The sequence below is a fragment of the Talpa occidentalis genome, unplaced genomic scaffold (genome assembly GCF_014898055.3).
Source record: "Talpa occidentalis isolate TD23 unplaced genomic scaffold, MPIMG_talOcc4v2.1 talOcc4.11, whole genome shotgun sequence".
Classification (NCBI taxonomy): domain Eukaryota; kingdom Metazoa; phylum Chordata; class Mammalia; order Eulipotyphla; family Talpidae; genus Talpa; species Talpa occidentalis.
Genome location: NW_023601104.1, coordinates 38,978,193 through 38,994,854, shown reverse-complemented (window position 1 = coordinate 38,994,854; position 16,662 = coordinate 38,978,193). Strand labels below are relative to the sequence as shown.

The window sequence follows — 16,662 nt, the reverse complement described above, 5'->3', positions numbered from 1 at the left end:
ACCTGCGACCTTGGTCTACCCACACACTGCCCCCTCGCCTCCCAATGGGGGAAATGAGCATGAGCAGGAAAAGTGAAATAAGACATGGGGTTCAGGGACCCCACTTTTGTGAAAATGGCGCTGCTGGGATTCAGAGTGACTTCCAAGCCAAAGATGAGTCATGCACTATGGAGGCACATGGAGGACTCTAGAGACAGGAGCACTGCTCTCTTGCAAGGGGATGGCTGAACACACCCCAGGGAATGCTGGACCTGGAGCCAGAGTCCTGGCTGACTCATAGCATGAAAAGGGAAGGACCCAGGGTGCCAGCATGCGCCCTTCGATAGCTCAGCTGGTAGAGCGGAGGACTGTAGACTAGACGTGTGTAGACATCCTTAGGTCGCTGGTTCGATTCCGGCTCGAAGGAGGTGCAGGCTATTTTGACCCAGGCCCATCTGAAGTGCACTACCTGTGACACGGAACAGCCTGCCCTCTGCCTGACCAAATCCTCCCCACAAGGCAATGTCCTCCACACCGGGCAATTGGGAACGTCTTTTCGGACAACCCTTTGAACCTACTTGGGTCCCGTCGCGGGGGAACACACCTGCACCTTCGTCCTGCAGTCCACGTTCACCACATGCCCTTTAGTACAAAACCCTGTAACATCCAGCCCACTATCTACTTTATTTCTCCATCTCTCCCTCTCCTGAGAGCCTGTTCTGCCACTACCCTGCCCACCATGGGCCGATCCCTGCCTAAAAGGGGGCGAACATGAACTGCCCAGGACAAGCCCTGGAGTCCTACAACATGGTCCTACAGTCATCACAAGTGTGGAAGAAGACAACCATCACATCTTCTTGAAACTCTCCCTCTCAATCTTAGACTTGTCTCCTGACTGATCTCTCTCTCTGTTTTGTCTGACCCATTGGCTGTCCCTCTGTCGGTTTCTCTATCCTTTGTCTTGGAATAGTTTAAAAACATGCAGATTAGAGACAGAAACCCCTCTTTCCTGCCATGCTTTACTTATTTGTGGAGCAGATCTGTCTCTTTGGTATCTTCAAGTTTTCCATAACTGTGTGCCTGCACTGAGGGAGGCTGACACTCACAGGACAAAAATTGCAGCGGTCCTCGGTGGGCCCAGGCAGTCGTGATGAGGACACAGTGGCCTGCTCAGGTTTGCTAGCAGTGCGAGGACAGGGCCTGGAAACAGTAAACTTCACCTTTCCCATGTTTTCATACCTGTTCTGTGCATGGGTTTTGACTTTCTCTTAAATGTCAAGGATTGTTCCTCCACTCTGTGACTACGGTACAATTTCTTGCATCCATTCCTCTGCTGCTTATGATGCAGAAAGATAGAAAAAGTAAATCGATGTTTATAAAGAGAGAAAAGGGAGCTTGAACGCAAAAGCACTGATATGGACAGAGCTCAGAGAAAATCCTGAAAGTCAGGGGCAGCGGCCGAAGGCAGGGAACAGAAGAATAGAAGTAGGGGCGGGGATGGGTGGAAGTGGGAGGTGGGCGGTTATCATGCAGGGGCAGCCAGTCACTTCCTACACAGTACACTGTGGGTTCTGACCAGCTGGCTAACATAGTGCTGGGCTTTTAAGGCAAACTGGACAGGGCCTGAAAAGGAAGGTGTAGCTACCGAAGCAGAGATTTCCCACAAGAAAATGGGCTGGCGAGGAGGAGCCAGCTTTCTCTTGGGCATGAACCCTGGTGCAGTGGGTATAACTGGGTTGACAGGGATTATGGGCATGAAGAAGACAATGTGTTTCCTTGGGAAGGAAAGCCTGCAGCCTTGATGTACCATGGAGTACATCAAGAGAGGACTCTCAAGTGACTGTCATGGGGCATGCCTCCTAAAGCTCAGGGGCTAGCCACCATCTCTGACTCCTGAGACCACAAGCCCTTTTTCATCTGGCTCTGTCTTCAAACTGGACATTGTTTTCCCACACATCTTCCTCTCCCTACAACCAGCTCCCAGCATCTACCCTCCCCCCTCAGTCTTATTATGCCTAGGGTCCTACTCAGTTAGACAGACTGAGCCAGAATCTGTGTAGTCTCCACCATTTCTATGAGATTCGTGTCTTGAAGTCCCAAGGGACCTTCAGGAGGATTCTATGGCTCTGAAGCCACAGACAGATCTCAGTCTTGAATGTCACTCTCTGCAGTAAGGGCAGTCAGGCACCAAAGCTAGAACCATTAACTTTTCTGGATGTGCTCCCTTAATGGTTGGGATGTGGGGGTTTCCAATCCTTGGGAACCCAGCTATTATGCTTTGGAGGTATGGAGAGTCTGGTGGACTCTTTTGACGAGCACATAGATGCAATCCCTGGAATGGCTGACTTTTCCTGTATTGGCCATCAGGGAAGGTGGCTAGTTGCCCAGAGGCACTGACCCTCTTCTCCAGTGACCATAGTGTGTCCCACACAGTAGGGGGATGCAACACACTCATTTGAGGCAGTATCACACCTGCCTCTCACTGGAGGCTCCACTGGAGGGAGAGAGTTCTTGTGGAGGTGACCACACAGTAGCTGGGATCTGCAACTTTTGTAAAAGTCATGCAGTCAGGACAGAGCACCCTGGTGTTCTCTGATGCTCTCCTTATATTTCCAGGGTCTCTCCAGTGTGCACAGAGCTTAAGTTACGTCGAGAGTATCTGCCTACACAAAAAGGATCTCAGGTTGGTGGGTAGACAGAAGAGCCAACTGCTCAGATTAGCCATGGCAGTATCTATGGGCATCTTTGTCAATTCAGGGCATCGCTCCCTGCCCGGCCAAAGAATTTGACAACAGCACTTCTCAGTAAGTTTCACCGTGCTGCAGCAAGAGCTCAGACCATGGTGGTCCTGGGACAGGTGAGGTTGGGTGTGGGAGACAAAGATGGGAACACTTTAGTGCCCAGCAAACAAGGATTTCTCAGGTAGTTTCAAGTCACCCACCCCATGTTCAATCCTGTGGGTTCCCCGGTCCTTTCTTCCACAAACCTTCCACACCCAACACAAGTCCCTCTCCCCTCACCATCTTATATGCTCCCTGCTACTGATGACCTTTGCAACCCACACATCTACCCCCTCACCTCCCAAATGGGGAAATGGGCATAGCAGGAAAAGTGAAACAAGACGTGGGAGTCAGGGGCCCCACCTTTTTGAAAATCACGCTGTTGGGATTCAGAATGGCTCCTAAGCCAAAGATGAGTCATGCGCTAGGGAGGCACATGGAGGACTCTAGAGACAGGAGCACTGCTCTCCTGCAAGGAATCGCTGAACACACCCCAGGGAATGCTGGACCTGGAGCCAGAGTCCTGGCTGAGTCATAGCATGAAAAGGGAAGGACCCAGGTTGCCAGCATGCGCCCTTCGATAGCTCAGCTGGTAGAGCGGAGGACTGTAGACTAGACGTGTGTAGGCATCCTTAGGTCGCTGGTTCGATTCCGGCTCGAAGGAGGTGCGTGCTATTTTGACCCGGACCCATCTGAAGAGCACTACCTGTGACACGGAACAGCCTCCCCTCTGCCTGACCAAATCCTCCTGACAAGGCGATCTCCTCCACACCAGGAAATTGGGAAGTCTTTTCGGACAACCCTTTGAAACTACTTGTGTCCTGTCGCGGGGGAACACACCTGCACCTTCTTCCTGCATTTGATGTTCCCCCTCAGGCCCTTTAGTACAAAACCCCATAACATCCAGCCCACTATCCACTTTATTTCTCCATCTCTCCCTCTCCTGAGAGCCTGTTCTGCCACTACCTTGCCCACCATGGGCTGATCCCTGCCTAACAGGGTGGCAAACATGAACTGTCCATGACATGACCTGGAGCCCTTAAACATGGTGCTACAGTCATCACCACAGTGGCGGACAACCCTCAAGATTTGTGCCTTGACTTCCCACAGGTGACCTTCCGGAGCATTCTATGCCTCTGGAGCCACGGACATAACCAAACCCTGAATGTCACTTTCTACACTGAGGGCAGTCAGACACCAAGTTAGAACCATAAGTGTTTCTGGATGTGCTCCCTTACTGGGTGGGATGTGATGGTTTTCAACCCTTGGGAACCCTGCTATTTGCTTTGGAGCTATGGAGAGGCTGGTGGAATCTGGTGACCAGCACATAGAATGGGCTCCCTGGAATGGCTGACTTCTCCTGTATCGACATCACAGAAGGAGGCAAGTGGCCCCGAGGAACTGACCCTCTTCTCCAATGAACCTAGTGTGTACCACACAATTGGGAGGTGCAACACACTCATCTGACACAGCATCTCACCTGCCTCTCACTGGAGGCCACACTGGATGGGAGAGAGTTCATCGAGGGGATGTCCACAGAGTAGCTGGGATCTGGAACTTTTGTAAAAGTCATGCAGTCAGGATGGGGCACCCTGGTGTTCTCTGATGCTCTCCCTGTATTTACAGGGTCTCTCCAATGCACACAGAAGCTTCAGTTACTTCAGAGATCAGCTGCCTCCACAAAAAAGATCTTGCATCGATAGACAGAGCAGAAGAGACAACTGCTCAGATTGGCCATGGCAGTATCTACGGGCATCTTTGTCATTTGAAGGCATCGCTCCCTGCCCGGCCAAGGAACTTGACAACATCACTTCTCAGTAAGTTTCACTGCGCTGAAGCGAGAGCTCAGGCCATGTTGCCCTGGGACCGTTGAGGTTGGGTGTGGGAGAAAAAAATGGGAACACTTTAGTGCGCAGCAAACAAGGATTTCTCAGGTAGTTTCAGAGCCACCCACCCCGTGTCCGTCCCTGTGGGTTCTCCGGTCCTTTCTTCCCCAAGCCTTCCTGCACCCAACACAAGTCCCTCTCCCCTCACCATCTTATCTGCTCCCTGCAACCTGCGACCTTGGTCTACCCACACACTGCCCCCTCGCCTCCCAAATGTGGAAATGAGCATGAGCAGGAAAAGTGAAACAAGACATGGGGTTCAGGGACCCCACTTTTGTGAAAATGGCGCTGCTGGGATTCAGAGTGACTTCCAAGCCAAAGATGAGTCATGCACTATGGAGGCACATGGAGGACTCTAGAGACAGGAGAACTGCTGTCTTGCAAGGGGATGGCTGAACACACCCCAGGGAATGCTGGACCTGGAGCCAGAGTCCTGGCTGACTCATAGCATGAAAAGGGAAGGACCCAGGTTGCCAGCATGTGCCCTTCGATAGCTCAGCTGGTAGAGTGGAGGACTGTAGACTAGACGTGTGTAGGCATCCTTAGGTCGCTGGTTCGATTCCGGCTCGAAGGAGGTGCGTGCTATTTTGTCCTGGGCCCATCTGAAGAGCACTACCTGTGACACGGAACAGCCTGCCCTCTGCCTGACCAAATCCTCCCCACAAGGCAATCTCCTCCACACCAGGCTATTGGGAAGCCTTTTTGGACCACATTTAGAAACTACTTTTGTCCTGTCTCGAGGGAACACACCTGCTCCTTCTTCCTGCAGTCCGCATTCACCCAGGCCCTTTAGTGCAAAACCCCGTATCATCCAACCCACTGTCCATTTTATTCCTCCATCTCTCCCTCTCCTGAGAGCCTGTTCTGCCACTACCGTGCCCATGGACAGATCCCTGCCTAACAGGGTGGCAAACATGAACTGTCCATGATATGCCCTGGAGCCCTTAAACATGATCCTGCAGTCCTCACAACAGTGGCGCACAACCCTCAAGATTTGTGCCTTGACGTCCCACAGGTGACCTTCCGGAGCATTCTATGCCTCTGGAGCCACGGACATAACCAAACCCTGAATATCACTTTCTACAGTGAGGGCAGTCAGACACCAAGCTAGAACCATAAGTGTTTCTGGACGAGCTCCCTTACTGGGTGGGATGTGATGGTTTTCAACCCTTGGGAACCCAGCTATTTGCTTTGGAGGTATGGAGAGGCTGGTGGAATCTGGTGACCAGCACATAGAATGGGCTCCCTGGAATGGCTGACTTCTCCTGTATCGACATCACAGAAGGAGGCAAGTGGCCCAGAGGAACTGACCCTCTTCTCCAATGAACCTAGTGTGTACCACACAATTGGGAGGTGAAACACACTCATCTGACACAGCATCTCACCTGCCTCTCACTGGAGGCCACACTGGATGGGAGAGAGTTCATCGAGGGGATGTCCACAGAGTAGCTGGGATCTGGAACTTTTGTAAAAGTCATGCAGTCAGGATGGGGCACCCTGGTGTTCTCTGATGCTCTCCCTGTATTTACAGGGTCTCTCCAATGCACACAGAAGCTTCAGTTACTTCAGAGATCAGCTGCCTCCACAAAAAAGATCTTGCGTCGATAGACAGAGCAGAAGAGACAACTGCTCAGATTGGCCATGGCAGTATCTACGGGCATCTTTGTCAGTTGAGGGCATCGCTCCCTGCCCGGCCAAGGAACTTGACAACATCACTTCTCAGTAAGTTTCAGTGCGCTGAAGCGAGAGCTCAGGCCATGGTGTCCTGGAACTGCTGAGGGTGGGTGTGGGAGACAAAGATGGGAACATTTTAGTGCGCAGCAGACAAGGATTTCTCAGGCAATTTCAAGCCACCCATCCCATGTCCGTTCCTGTGGGTTCTCCGGTCCTTTCTTCCCCAAGCCTTCCTGCACCCAACACAAGTCCCTCTCCCCTCACCATCTTATCTGCTCCCTGCAACCTGCGACCTTGGTCTACCCACACACTGCCCCCTCGCCTCCCAATGGGGGAAATGAGCATGAGCAGGAAAAGTGAAATAAGACATGGGGTTCAGGGACCCCACTTTTGTGAAAATGGCGCTGCTGGGATTCAGAGTGACTTCCAAGCCAAAGATGAGTCATGCACTATGGAGGCACATGGAGGACTCTAGAGACAGGAGCACTGCTCTCTTGCAAGGGGATGGCTGAACACACCCCAGGGAATGCTGGACCTGGAGCCAGAGTCCTGGCTGACTCATAGCATGAAAAGGGAAGGACCCAGGGTGCCAGCATGCGCCCTTCGATAGCTCAGCTGGTAGAGCGGAGGACTGTAGACTAGACGTGTGTAGACATCCTTAGGTCGCTGGTTCGATTCCGGCTCGAAGGAGGTGCAGGCTATTTTGACCCAGGCCCATCTGAAGTGCACTACCTGTGACACGGAACAGCCTGCCCTCTGCCTGACCAAATCCTCCCCACAAGGCAATGTCCTCCACACCGGGCAATTGGGAACGTCTTTTCGGACAACCCTTTGAACCTACTTGGGTCCCGTCGCGGGGGAACACACCTGCACCTTCGTCCTGCAGTCCACGTTCACCACATGCCCTTTAGTACAAAACCCTGTAACATCCAGCCCACTATCTACTTTATTTCTCCATCTCTCCCTCTCCTGAGAGCCTGTTCTGCCACTACCCTGCCCACCATGGGCCGATCCCTGCCTAAAAGGGGGCGAACATGAACTGCCCAGGACAAGCCCTGGAGTCCTACAACATGGTCCTACAGTCATCACAAGTGTGGAAGAAGACAACCATCACATCTTCTTGAAACTCTCCCTCTCAATCTTAGACTTGTCTCCTGACTGATCTCTCTCTCTGTTTTGTCTGACCCATTGGCTGTCCCTCTGTCGGTTTCTCTATCCTTTGTCTTGGAATAGTTTAAAAACATGCAGATTAGAGACAGAAACCCCTCTTTCCTGCCATGCTTTACTTATTTGTGGAGCAGATCTGTCTCTTTGGTATCTTCAAGTTTTCCATAACTGTGTGCCTGCACTGAGGGAGGCTGACACTCACAGGACAAAAATTGCAGCGGTCCTCGGTGGGCCCAGGCAGTCGTGATGAGGACACAGTGGCCTGCTCAGGTTTGCTAGCAGTGCGAGGACAGGGCCTGGAAACAGTAAACTTCACCTTTCCCATGTTTTTATACCTGTTCTGTGCATCGGTTTTGACTTTCTCTTAAATGTCAAGGATTGTTCCTCCACTCTATGACTACGGTACAATTTCTTGCATCCATTCCTCTGCTGCTTATGATGCAGAAAGATAGAAAAAGTAAATCGATGTTTATAAAGAGAGAAAAGGGAGCTTGAACGCAAAAGCACTGATATGGACAGAGCTCAGAGAAAATCCTGAAAGTCAGGGGCAGCGGCCGAAGGCAGGGAACAGAAGAATAGAAGTAGGGGCGGGGATGGGTGGAAGTGGGAGGTGGGCGGTTATCATGCAGGGGCAGCCAGTCACTTCCTACACAGTACACTGTGGGTTCTGACCAGCTGGCTAACATAGTGCTGGGCTTTTAAGGCAAACTGGACAGGGCCTGAAAAGGAAGGTGTAGCTACCGAAGCAGAGATTTCCCACAAGAAAATGGGCTGGCGAGGAGGAGCCAGCTTTCTCTTGGGCATGAACCCTGGTGCAGTGGGTATAACTGGGTTGACAGGGATTATGGGCATGAAGAAGACAATGTGTTTCCTTGGGAAGGAAAGCCTGCAGCCTTGATGTACCATGGAGTACATCAAGAGAGGACTCTCAAGTGACTGTCATGGGGCATGCCTCCTAAAGCTCAGGGGCTAGCCACCATCTCTGACTCCTGAGACCACAAGCCCTTTTTCATCTGGCTCTGTCTTCAAACTGGACATTGTTTTCCCACACATCTTCCTCTCCCTACAACCAGCTCCCAGCATCTACCCTCCCCCTCAGTCTCATTATCCCTAGGGTCCTACTCAATTAGACAGACTGAGCCAGAATCTGTGTAGTCTCCACCATTTCTATGAGATTCGTGTCTTGAAGTCCCAAGGGACCTTCAGGAGGATTCTATGGCTCTGAAGCCACAGACAGATCTCAGTCTTGAATGTCACTCTCTGCAGTAAGGGCAGTCAGGCACCAAAGCTAGAACCATTAACTTTTCTGGATGTGCTCCCTTAATGGTTGGGATGTGGGGGTTTCCAATCCTTGGGAACCCAGCTATTATGCTTTGGATGTATGGAGAGTCTGGTGGACTCTTTTGACGAGCACATAGATGCAATCCCTGGAATGGCTGACTTTTCCTGTATTGGCCATCAGGGAAGGTGGCTAGTTGCCCAGAGGCACTGACCCTCTTCTCCAGTGACCATAGTGTGTCCCACACAGTAGGGGGATGCAACACACTCATTTGAGGCAATATCACACCTGCCTCTCACTGGAGGCTCCACTGGAGGGAGAGAGTTCTTGTGGAGGTGACCACACAGTAGCTGGGATCTGCAACTTTTGTAAAAGTCATGCAGTCAGGACAGAGCACCCTGGTGTTCTCTGATGCTCTCCTTATATTTCCAGGGTCTCTCCAGTGTGCACAGAGCTTAAGTTACGTCGAGAGTATCTGCCTACACAAAAAGGATCTCAGGTTGGTGGGTAGACAGAAGAGCCAACTGCTCAGATTAGCCATGGCAGTATCTATGGGCATCTTTGTCAATTCAGGGCATCGCTCCCTGCCGGGCCAAAGAATTTGACAACAGCACTTCTCAGTAAGTTTCACCGTGCTGCAGCAAGAGCTCAGACCATGGTGGTCCTGGGACAGGTGAGGTTGGGTGTGGGAGACAAAGATGGGAACACTTTAGTGCCCAGCAAACAAGGATTTCTCAGGTAGTTTCAAGTCACCCACCCCATGTTCAATCCTGTGGGTTCCCCTGTCCTTTCTTCCACAAACCTTCCACACCCAACACAAGTCCCTCTCCCCTAACCATCTTATATGCTCCCTGCTACTGATGACCTTTGCAACCCACACATCTACCCCCTCACCTCCCAAATGGGGAAATGGGCATAGCAGGAAAAGTGAAACAAGACGTGGGAGTCAGGGGCCCCAACTTTTTGAAAATCACGCTGTTGGGATTCAGAGTGGCTCCTAAGCCAAAGATGAGTCATGCGCTAGGGAGGCACATGGAGGACTCTAGAGACAGGAGCACTGCTCTCCTGCAAGGAATCGCTGAACACACCCCAGGGAATGCTGGACCTGGAGCCAGAGTCCTGGCTGACTCATAGCATGAAAAGGGAAGGACCCAGGTTGCCAGCATGCGCCCTTCGATAGCTCAGCTGGTAGAGCGGAGGACTGTAGACTAGACGTGTGTAGGCATCCTTAGGTCGCTGGTTCGATTCCGGCTCGAAGGAGGTGCGTGCTATTTTGACCCAGGCCCATCTGAAGTGCACTACCTGTGACACAGAACAGCCTGCCCTCTGCCTGACCAAATCCTCCCCACAAGGCAATCTCCTCCACACCAGGCAATTGGGAAGTATTTTCAGACAACCCTTTGAAACTACTTGGGTCCCGTCGCGGGGGAACACACCTGCACCTTCTTCCTGCATTCGATGTTCACCCACAGGCCCTTTAGTTCAAAACCCCAAACATCCAGCCCACTATCCACTTTATTTCTCCATCTCTCCCTCTCCTGAGAGCCTGTTCTGCCACTACCTTGCCCGTCATGGGCAGATCCCTGCCTAACAGGGTGGCAAACATGAACTGTCCAGGATATGCCTGGAGCCCTCAAACATGGTCCTACAGTCCTCACAACAGTGGCGGACAACCCTCAAGATTTGTGCCTTGACGTCCCACAGGTGACCTTCTGGAGGATTCTATGCCTCTGGAGCCACGGACATAACCAAACCCTGAATGTCACTTTCTACACTGAGGGCAGTCAGACACCAAGCTAGAACCATAAGTGTTGCTGGATGCGCTCCCTTACTGGGTGGGATGTGATGGTTTTCAACCCTTGGGAACCCAGCTATTTGCTTTGGAGATATGGAGAGGCTGGTGGAATCTGGTGACCAGCACATAGAATGGGCTCCCTGGAATGGCTGACTTCTCCTGTATCGACATCACAGAAGGAGGCAAGTGGCCCAGAGGAACTGACCCTCTTCTCCAATGAACCTAGTGTGTACCACACAATTGGGAGGTGCAACACACTCATCTGACACAGCATCTCACCTGCCTCTCACTGGAGGCCACACTGGATGGCAGAGAGTTCATCGAGGGGATGTCCACAGAGTAGCTGGGATCTGGAACTTTTGTAAAAGTCATGCAGTCAGGACGGGGCACCCTGGCGTTCTCTGATGCTCTCCCTGTATTTACAGGGTCTCTCCAATGCACACAGAAGCTTCAGTTACTTCAGAGATCAGCTGCCTCCACAAAAAAGATCTTGCGTCGATAGACAGAGCAGAAGAGACAACTGCTCAGATTGGCCATGGCAGTATCTACGGGCATCTTTGTCAGTTGAAGGCATCGCTCCCTGCCCGGCCAAGGAACTTGACAACATCACTTCTCAGTAAGTTTCACTGCGCTGAAGCGAGAGCTCAGGCCTTGTTGCCCTGGGACCGTTGAGGTTGGGTGTGGGAGAAAAAAATGGGAACACTTTAGTGCGCAGCAAACAAGGATTTCTCAGGTAGTTTCAGAGCCACCCACCCCGTTTCCGTTCCTGTGGGTTCTCCGGTCCTTTCTTCCCCAAGCCTTCCTGCACCCAATACAAGTCCCTCTCCCCTCACCATCTTATCTGCTCCCTGCAACCTGCGACCTTGGTCTACCCACACACTGCCCCCTCGCCTCCCAAATGTGGAAATGAGCATGAGCAGGAAAAGTCAAACAAGACATGGGGTTCAGGGACCCCACTTTTGTGAAAATGGCGCTGCTGGGATTCAGAGTGACTTCCAAGCCAAAGATGAGTCATGCACTATGGAGGCACATGGAGGACTCTAGAGACAGGAGCACTGCTCTCTTGCAAGGGGATGGCTGAACACACCCCAGGGAATGCTGGACCTGGAGCCAGAGTCCTGGCTGACTCATAGCATGTAAAGGGAAGGACCCAGGGTGCCAGCATGCGCCCTTCGATAGCTCAGCTGGTAGAGCGGAGGACTGTAGACTAGACGTGTGTAGGCATCCTTAGGTCGCTGGTTCGATTCCGGCTCGAAGGAGGTGCGTGCTATTTTGTCCTGGGCCCATCTGAAGAGCACTACCTGTGACACGGAACAGCCTGCCCTCTGCCTGACCAAATCCTCCCCACAAGGCAATCTCCTCCACACCAGGCTATTGGGAAGCCTTTTTGGACCACATTTAGAAACTACTTTTGTCCTGTCTCGAGGGAACACACCTGCTCCTTCTTCCTGCAGTCCGCATTCACCCAGGCCCTTTAGTGCAAAACCCCGTATCATCCAACCCACTGTCCATTTTATTCCTCCATCTCTCCCTCTCCTGAGAGCCTGTTCTGCCACTACCGTGCCCATGGACAGATCCCTGCCTAACAGGGTGGCAAACATGAACTGCTCATGATATGCCCTGGAGTCCTACAACATGGTCCCACGGTCATCACAAGAGTGTCAGACAACCACCACATCTTCTTGAAAACTCTCCCTCTCAATCTTAGACTTGTCTGGTGACTGATGTCTCTGTTTTCTCTGACCCTATGGCAGTCCCTCTCCCTGTTTCTCTTTCCTTTGTCTTGGAAAGTTTGTAAACATGTAGATGAGAGACAGAAACCCCTTTTCCTGCCATGCTTTGCCTATTTGTGGAGCAGATCTGTCTCTTTGGTATCTTCTAGTCATTGCCATAACTGTGCCCGCATCGAGGGAGGCTGAAACTAGTAGGACGGAAAGGCAGCAGCTCTCAGTGGGCACTTGCAGTCATGATGAGGACTCAGTGGTCTGCTCAGGTTTGCTCTCAGATGGAGGACAGGGCCTGGCAACAGTAAATTTCAATTTCACATGTCTTCATACCTGTTCTTGTGGGTGTGTTTTGGCTCCTTAAATATCAAGGACTGTTCCTACTTCTGTGACTGTGGTACAACCTCTTGCATCAATTCCTCTGCTGCTTCTGATGCAGAAAGATAGAAAAAGAAATATAGATTTTTATAAAGAGGAAAAAGGGAGCTTGAACACAAAAGTACTGTTATGGACAGAGCTCAGAGAGAAACTGAAAATCAGGGGCAGAGGCTGAGGCAGGGAATAGAAGAGTAGAAGTAAGGGCGGGGAGTGGGTGGAAGTGGGAGGTGGGCAGTTATCATGCAGGGGCAGCCAGTCACGTCCTACACAGTACACTGTGGGTTTTGACCAGCTGGCTAACCTTAGTGCTGGAATTTTAAGGCAAACTGGACAGGGACTGAAAAGCAAGATGCAGCTACCCAAAAAGAGATTTCCCAAGAGAAAATGGGCTGACCAAGATGGAGCCAGCTTACCTTGGGGATGACCTGGTTTCATGGGGTGAGCTGTGGTGGCCAGGATAACGGGCTCAAAGAAGGCCAAGGAGTAGATACTGTTGGGTTGCATCACAGAGAGGACTCTCAGGGGACTCATAGTGCATGGCTTCTAAAGCTCTGGGGCTAGGCCACCTTCTCTGACCTCTGAGACCACAAACTCTTTTTCAGTTCTCGTTCTGCCTTCAAACTGGACATTGTTTTCCCACACATCATCCTCTCCTGACAGCCTGCTCCCAGCCTCCACCCTCCCCTTTCAGTTCATCATTCCCTAGGGTCCTACAACATTAGAAGACAAAGCCAGAGTCTGTACAATCTCCAACATTTCTGGGAGGTTTGTGCCTTCATGTCCCATAGTTGACCTTCAGGAGGATTCTGGCTCTGTAGCCACAGACAGATCCCAGCCTTGAGTGCCACTCTCTGCAGTGAGAGCAGTCAAACACCAAAGCTACAATCAGAAGCTTTCATTAGATGTGCTCCCTTAATGGGTGGGATGTGGGGGTTTCCAATCATTGAGGACACAGCTGTTGTGCTGTGGAGGTATGGAGAGGCTGGTGGACTCTGGTGACCAGCACATAGAATGCAATCCCTGCCATGGCTGACTTTTCCTGTTTCAGACATCACAGAAGGTGGCAAGGGGCCCAGAGGCACTGACCCTCTTCTCCAACGAGCATAGTGTGTGCCACACAGTAGGGGGATGCAACACACTCATTTGAGGCGGTATCTCACCTGCTTCTCACTAGAGGCCACACTGCATGGGAGAGAGTTCTTGGGGTGATGACCACACAGTAACTGGGATCTGCAACATTTGTAAAAGTTGTTGAACCAGTCAGGGGAACCCGGTGTTTGTTGATGCTCTCCTTATATTTCTGGGGTCTCTCCAGGGCGCGCACAGAAGTATAAGCTACTTCAGAGAGTATCTGCCTCCACCAAAGGATTTTGGGTGGATGAGCAGAGCCAAGTCCTCAGATTGGCCATGGCAGTACTATGGGTATCTCTGTCGATTCCTGGGCATAGCTCTCTCTGGGTGTGTCTGTCGAATCCTAGGCATAGCTCTCTGTCCTTCCAATGAGCCTTTCTCCATCACTTCTCAGTAAGTTTAACAGCGCTGAAGAGACAGCTCAGATTATGGTAGTCCTGGGACAGGTGAGGTGGGGTTGGGAGACAAAGGATGGGAACACTTTAGTGCCCAGCAAACAAGGCTTTTTAGGTAGGTTCGCAGCCACCTACCCAGTGTCCATTCCGGTGGGTTCCCCCGTCCTTTCTCCCCAAGAATTCCCCCACCCGACACAAGTCCCTCTCCCTTCACATTCTTCTCTGTTTCCTGCTACCGACAACCTTGGTGTACCCATGCATCCTGCCCCCTCGCCTCCCAAATGTAGAAATGGGCATGAGCAGGAAAAGTAAAGCAAGACATGCAGCCAGGTGTCCCACCTTTTTGACAATCATGCTACTGGGACTCAGAGTGGCTTCCAAGTCAAAGCATGAGTCACACACTGTGGAGACACTTGTAGGACTCTAGAGATGGGAGAACTGCTCTCCTGCAAGGGGATCGCTGAACACACCCCAGGGAATGCTGGACCTGGAGCCAGAGTCCTGGCTGACTCATATCATGAAAAAGTAAGGACCCAGGTTGCCAGCATGCGCCCTTCGATAGCTCAGCTGGTAGAGCGGAGGACTGTAGACTAGACGTGTGTAGGCATCCTTAGGTCGCTGGTTCGATTCCGGCTCGAAGGAGGTGCGTGCTATTTTGTCCTGGGCCCGTCATGAAGTGCACTACCTAAGACATTTAGATAACGCCCTCCCCTCTGTTTGTCCAAATCCTCCTCGTAAGGCAAACTCCTCCTCACTGGCTAATGGGAACACTTTTCGGGGAATGGTTTGAAACTCTTGTATCCTGTCGTGGGGACACACCTGCACCTTCTTCCTATAGTCCACGTTCACCCACTCCCACTTAGTGCAAAACCCCATAACATCCAACCCACTTTGAATTTTATTCCTCATACTCTCCCTCTCCTGAGAGTCACTTCAGCCACTACTGCAATCCCACCATAGACCCATCCCCACTTAAAAGGTGGGAAAGCATGAACTGCCCACGACAAACCCTGGAGTCCTACAAGATGGTCCTACAGTCCATCACAAGTGTCGTGGACAACTATACCATCCTTCTTGAAAACTCTCCCTCTCAATCTTAGACTTGTCTAGTGACTGATCTCTGTCTCTGTTTTGTCTGACTCTATGGCAGTCCCTATGTCTGTTTCTCTCCTTTGTCTTTGGAATAGTTTGTAAAAAGGTAGATTAGAGACAAAAACACCTCTAACTTGCCATGTTTTCCATTTTGTGGAACATATCTATCTCTTTGTTATCTTCAAGTCATTGCCATAACTGTGCCTGTGTTGAGGGAGGCTGACACTAGCAGGACAGAAATGCAGCGACCCTCAATGGGCCCAGGCAGTCGTGATGAGGACTCAGCGGCCTGCTCAGGTTTGCTCGCAGTGCAGGACAGGGCCTGGAAACAGTAAACTTCACCTTTCACATGTCTTCATACCTGTTCTGTGCGTGGGTTTTGACTTTCTCTTAAAGATCAAGGATTGTTCCTACTCTGGTGACTGTGATACAATCTCTTGCATCCATTCCTCTGCTGCTTATGATGCAGAAAGATAGAAAAAGTAATATATATGTTTATAAAGAGACAAAAGGGAGCTTGAACACAAAAGCACAGATATGGACAGAGCTCAGAGAGAACCCTGAAAATCAGGGGCAGAAGCAGAAGGCAGGAAATAGAAGAGTAGAGGTAAGGGCGGGGGTAGGTGGAAGTGGGAGGTGGGCAGTTATCATGCAGGGGCAACCAGTCACATCCTACACAGTACACTGTGGGTTCTGACTAGCTGGCTAACTTTAGTGCTGGAATTTTAAGGCAAACTGGACAGGGCCTGAAAAGGAAGATGCAGCTACCAAGAGATTTCCCACGAGAAAATGGGCTGGCTAGGATGGAGCCAGCTTTCTTTTTGGCATGAACCCTTGTACAGTGGTTAGAGCTGGGGTGACAGGGATTATGAGAATGAAGACCATGTGTTTCCTTGGGAAGGAAAGTCTGCAGCCTTGATGTACAGTGGAGTGTATCACAGAGAAGACTCTCAGGGGACTGTCCTGGGGCATGCCTCCTAAAGCTCTGGGGCTTGGACAACATCTCTGACCTCTGAGACCACAAGCTCTTTTTCATCTAGTTCTGCCTTCAAACTGGACAATGTTTTCCCACACATCTTCCTCTCCCTACAACCTGCTCCCAGTGTCCACCCTCCTGACTCAGTCTTATCATTCCTAGGGTCCTACTAAATTAGACAGACTGAGCCAGAGTCTGTGTAGTCTCCCCCATTTCTATGAGATTCATACCTTGAAGTCCTACAGGTGACCTTCAGGAGGATTCTATGCCTCTGTAGACACAGACATATCCCAGTCTTGAATGTCACTCTCTGCAGTGAGGGCAGTCAGGCACCAAAGCTAGAACCATAAGCTTTTCTGGATATGCTTCCTTACTGGGTGGGATGTGGGGTTTCCAACCCTTGGGA

At 51.2% G+C, this 16,662-nt stretch overlaps 1 protein-coding gene and 7 non-coding genes across 27 annotated transcripts in view; all 8 read left to right on the top strand.

Annotated features, from left to right (window-relative positions):
• LOC119238857 (uncharacterized) overlaps window positions 1-16,662 on the top strand; it is a 42,719-nt gene that overhangs the window by 14,179 nt on the left and 11,878 nt on the right. For 15 of the 20 annotated variants that reach the window (XR_008549480.1, XR_008549479.1, XR_008549477.1 and 12 more), the window contains 4 exons: window positions 2,596-2,662; window positions 4,386-4,576; window positions 9,198-9,264; window positions 10,986-11,176. Coding sequence is in view for 1 of the 20 variants with exons in the window: in XM_054688904.1 (XP_054544879.1) it covers window positions 2,596-2,662; window positions 4,386-4,576; window positions 9,198-9,264; window positions 10,986-11,176 (516 nt within the window). In the remaining 19 variants the exon portion in view is untranslated. Of the gene's footprint in view, window positions 1-2,595; window positions 2,663-4,385; window positions 4,577-6,176; window positions 6,368-9,197; window positions 9,265-10,985; window positions 11,177-16,662 lie in introns of all 20 variants that reach the window. The other 5 variants (XR_008549485.1, XR_008549483.1, XR_008549482.1 and 2 more) reach the window with 2 other exon arrangements.
• TRNAY-GUA (transfer RNA tyrosine (anticodon GUA)) lies at window positions 317-406 on the top strand. The gene is given in 2 exon segments: window positions 317-353; window positions 371-406. It is a non-coding gene; the product is annotated as a tRNA-Tyr (tRNA).
• Window positions 3,334-3,423, top strand: TRNAY-GUA (transfer RNA tyrosine (anticodon GUA)). The gene is given in 2 exon segments: window positions 3,334-3,370; window positions 3,388-3,423. It is a non-coding gene; the product is annotated as a tRNA-Tyr (tRNA).
• On the top strand, window positions 5,130-5,219 carry TRNAY-GUA (transfer RNA tyrosine (anticodon GUA)). Its single transcript is given in 2 exon segments — window positions 5,130-5,166; window positions 5,184-5,219. It is a non-coding gene; the product is annotated as a tRNA-Tyr (tRNA).
• On the top strand, window positions 6,920-7,009 carry TRNAY-GUA (transfer RNA tyrosine (anticodon GUA)). Its single transcript is given in 2 exon segments — window positions 6,920-6,956; window positions 6,974-7,009. It is a non-coding gene; the product is annotated as a tRNA-Tyr (tRNA).
• On the top strand, window positions 9,936-10,025 carry TRNAY-GUA (transfer RNA tyrosine (anticodon GUA)). The gene is given in 2 exon segments: window positions 9,936-9,972; window positions 9,990-10,025. It is a non-coding gene; the product is annotated as a tRNA-Tyr (tRNA).
• On the top strand, window positions 11,730-11,819 carry TRNAY-GUA (transfer RNA tyrosine (anticodon GUA)). Its single transcript is given in 2 exon segments — window positions 11,730-11,766; window positions 11,784-11,819. It is a non-coding gene; the product is annotated as a tRNA-Tyr (tRNA).
• Window positions 14,741-14,830, top strand: TRNAY-GUA (transfer RNA tyrosine (anticodon GUA)). Its single transcript is given in 2 exon segments — window positions 14,741-14,777; window positions 14,795-14,830. It is a non-coding gene; the product is annotated as a tRNA-Tyr (tRNA).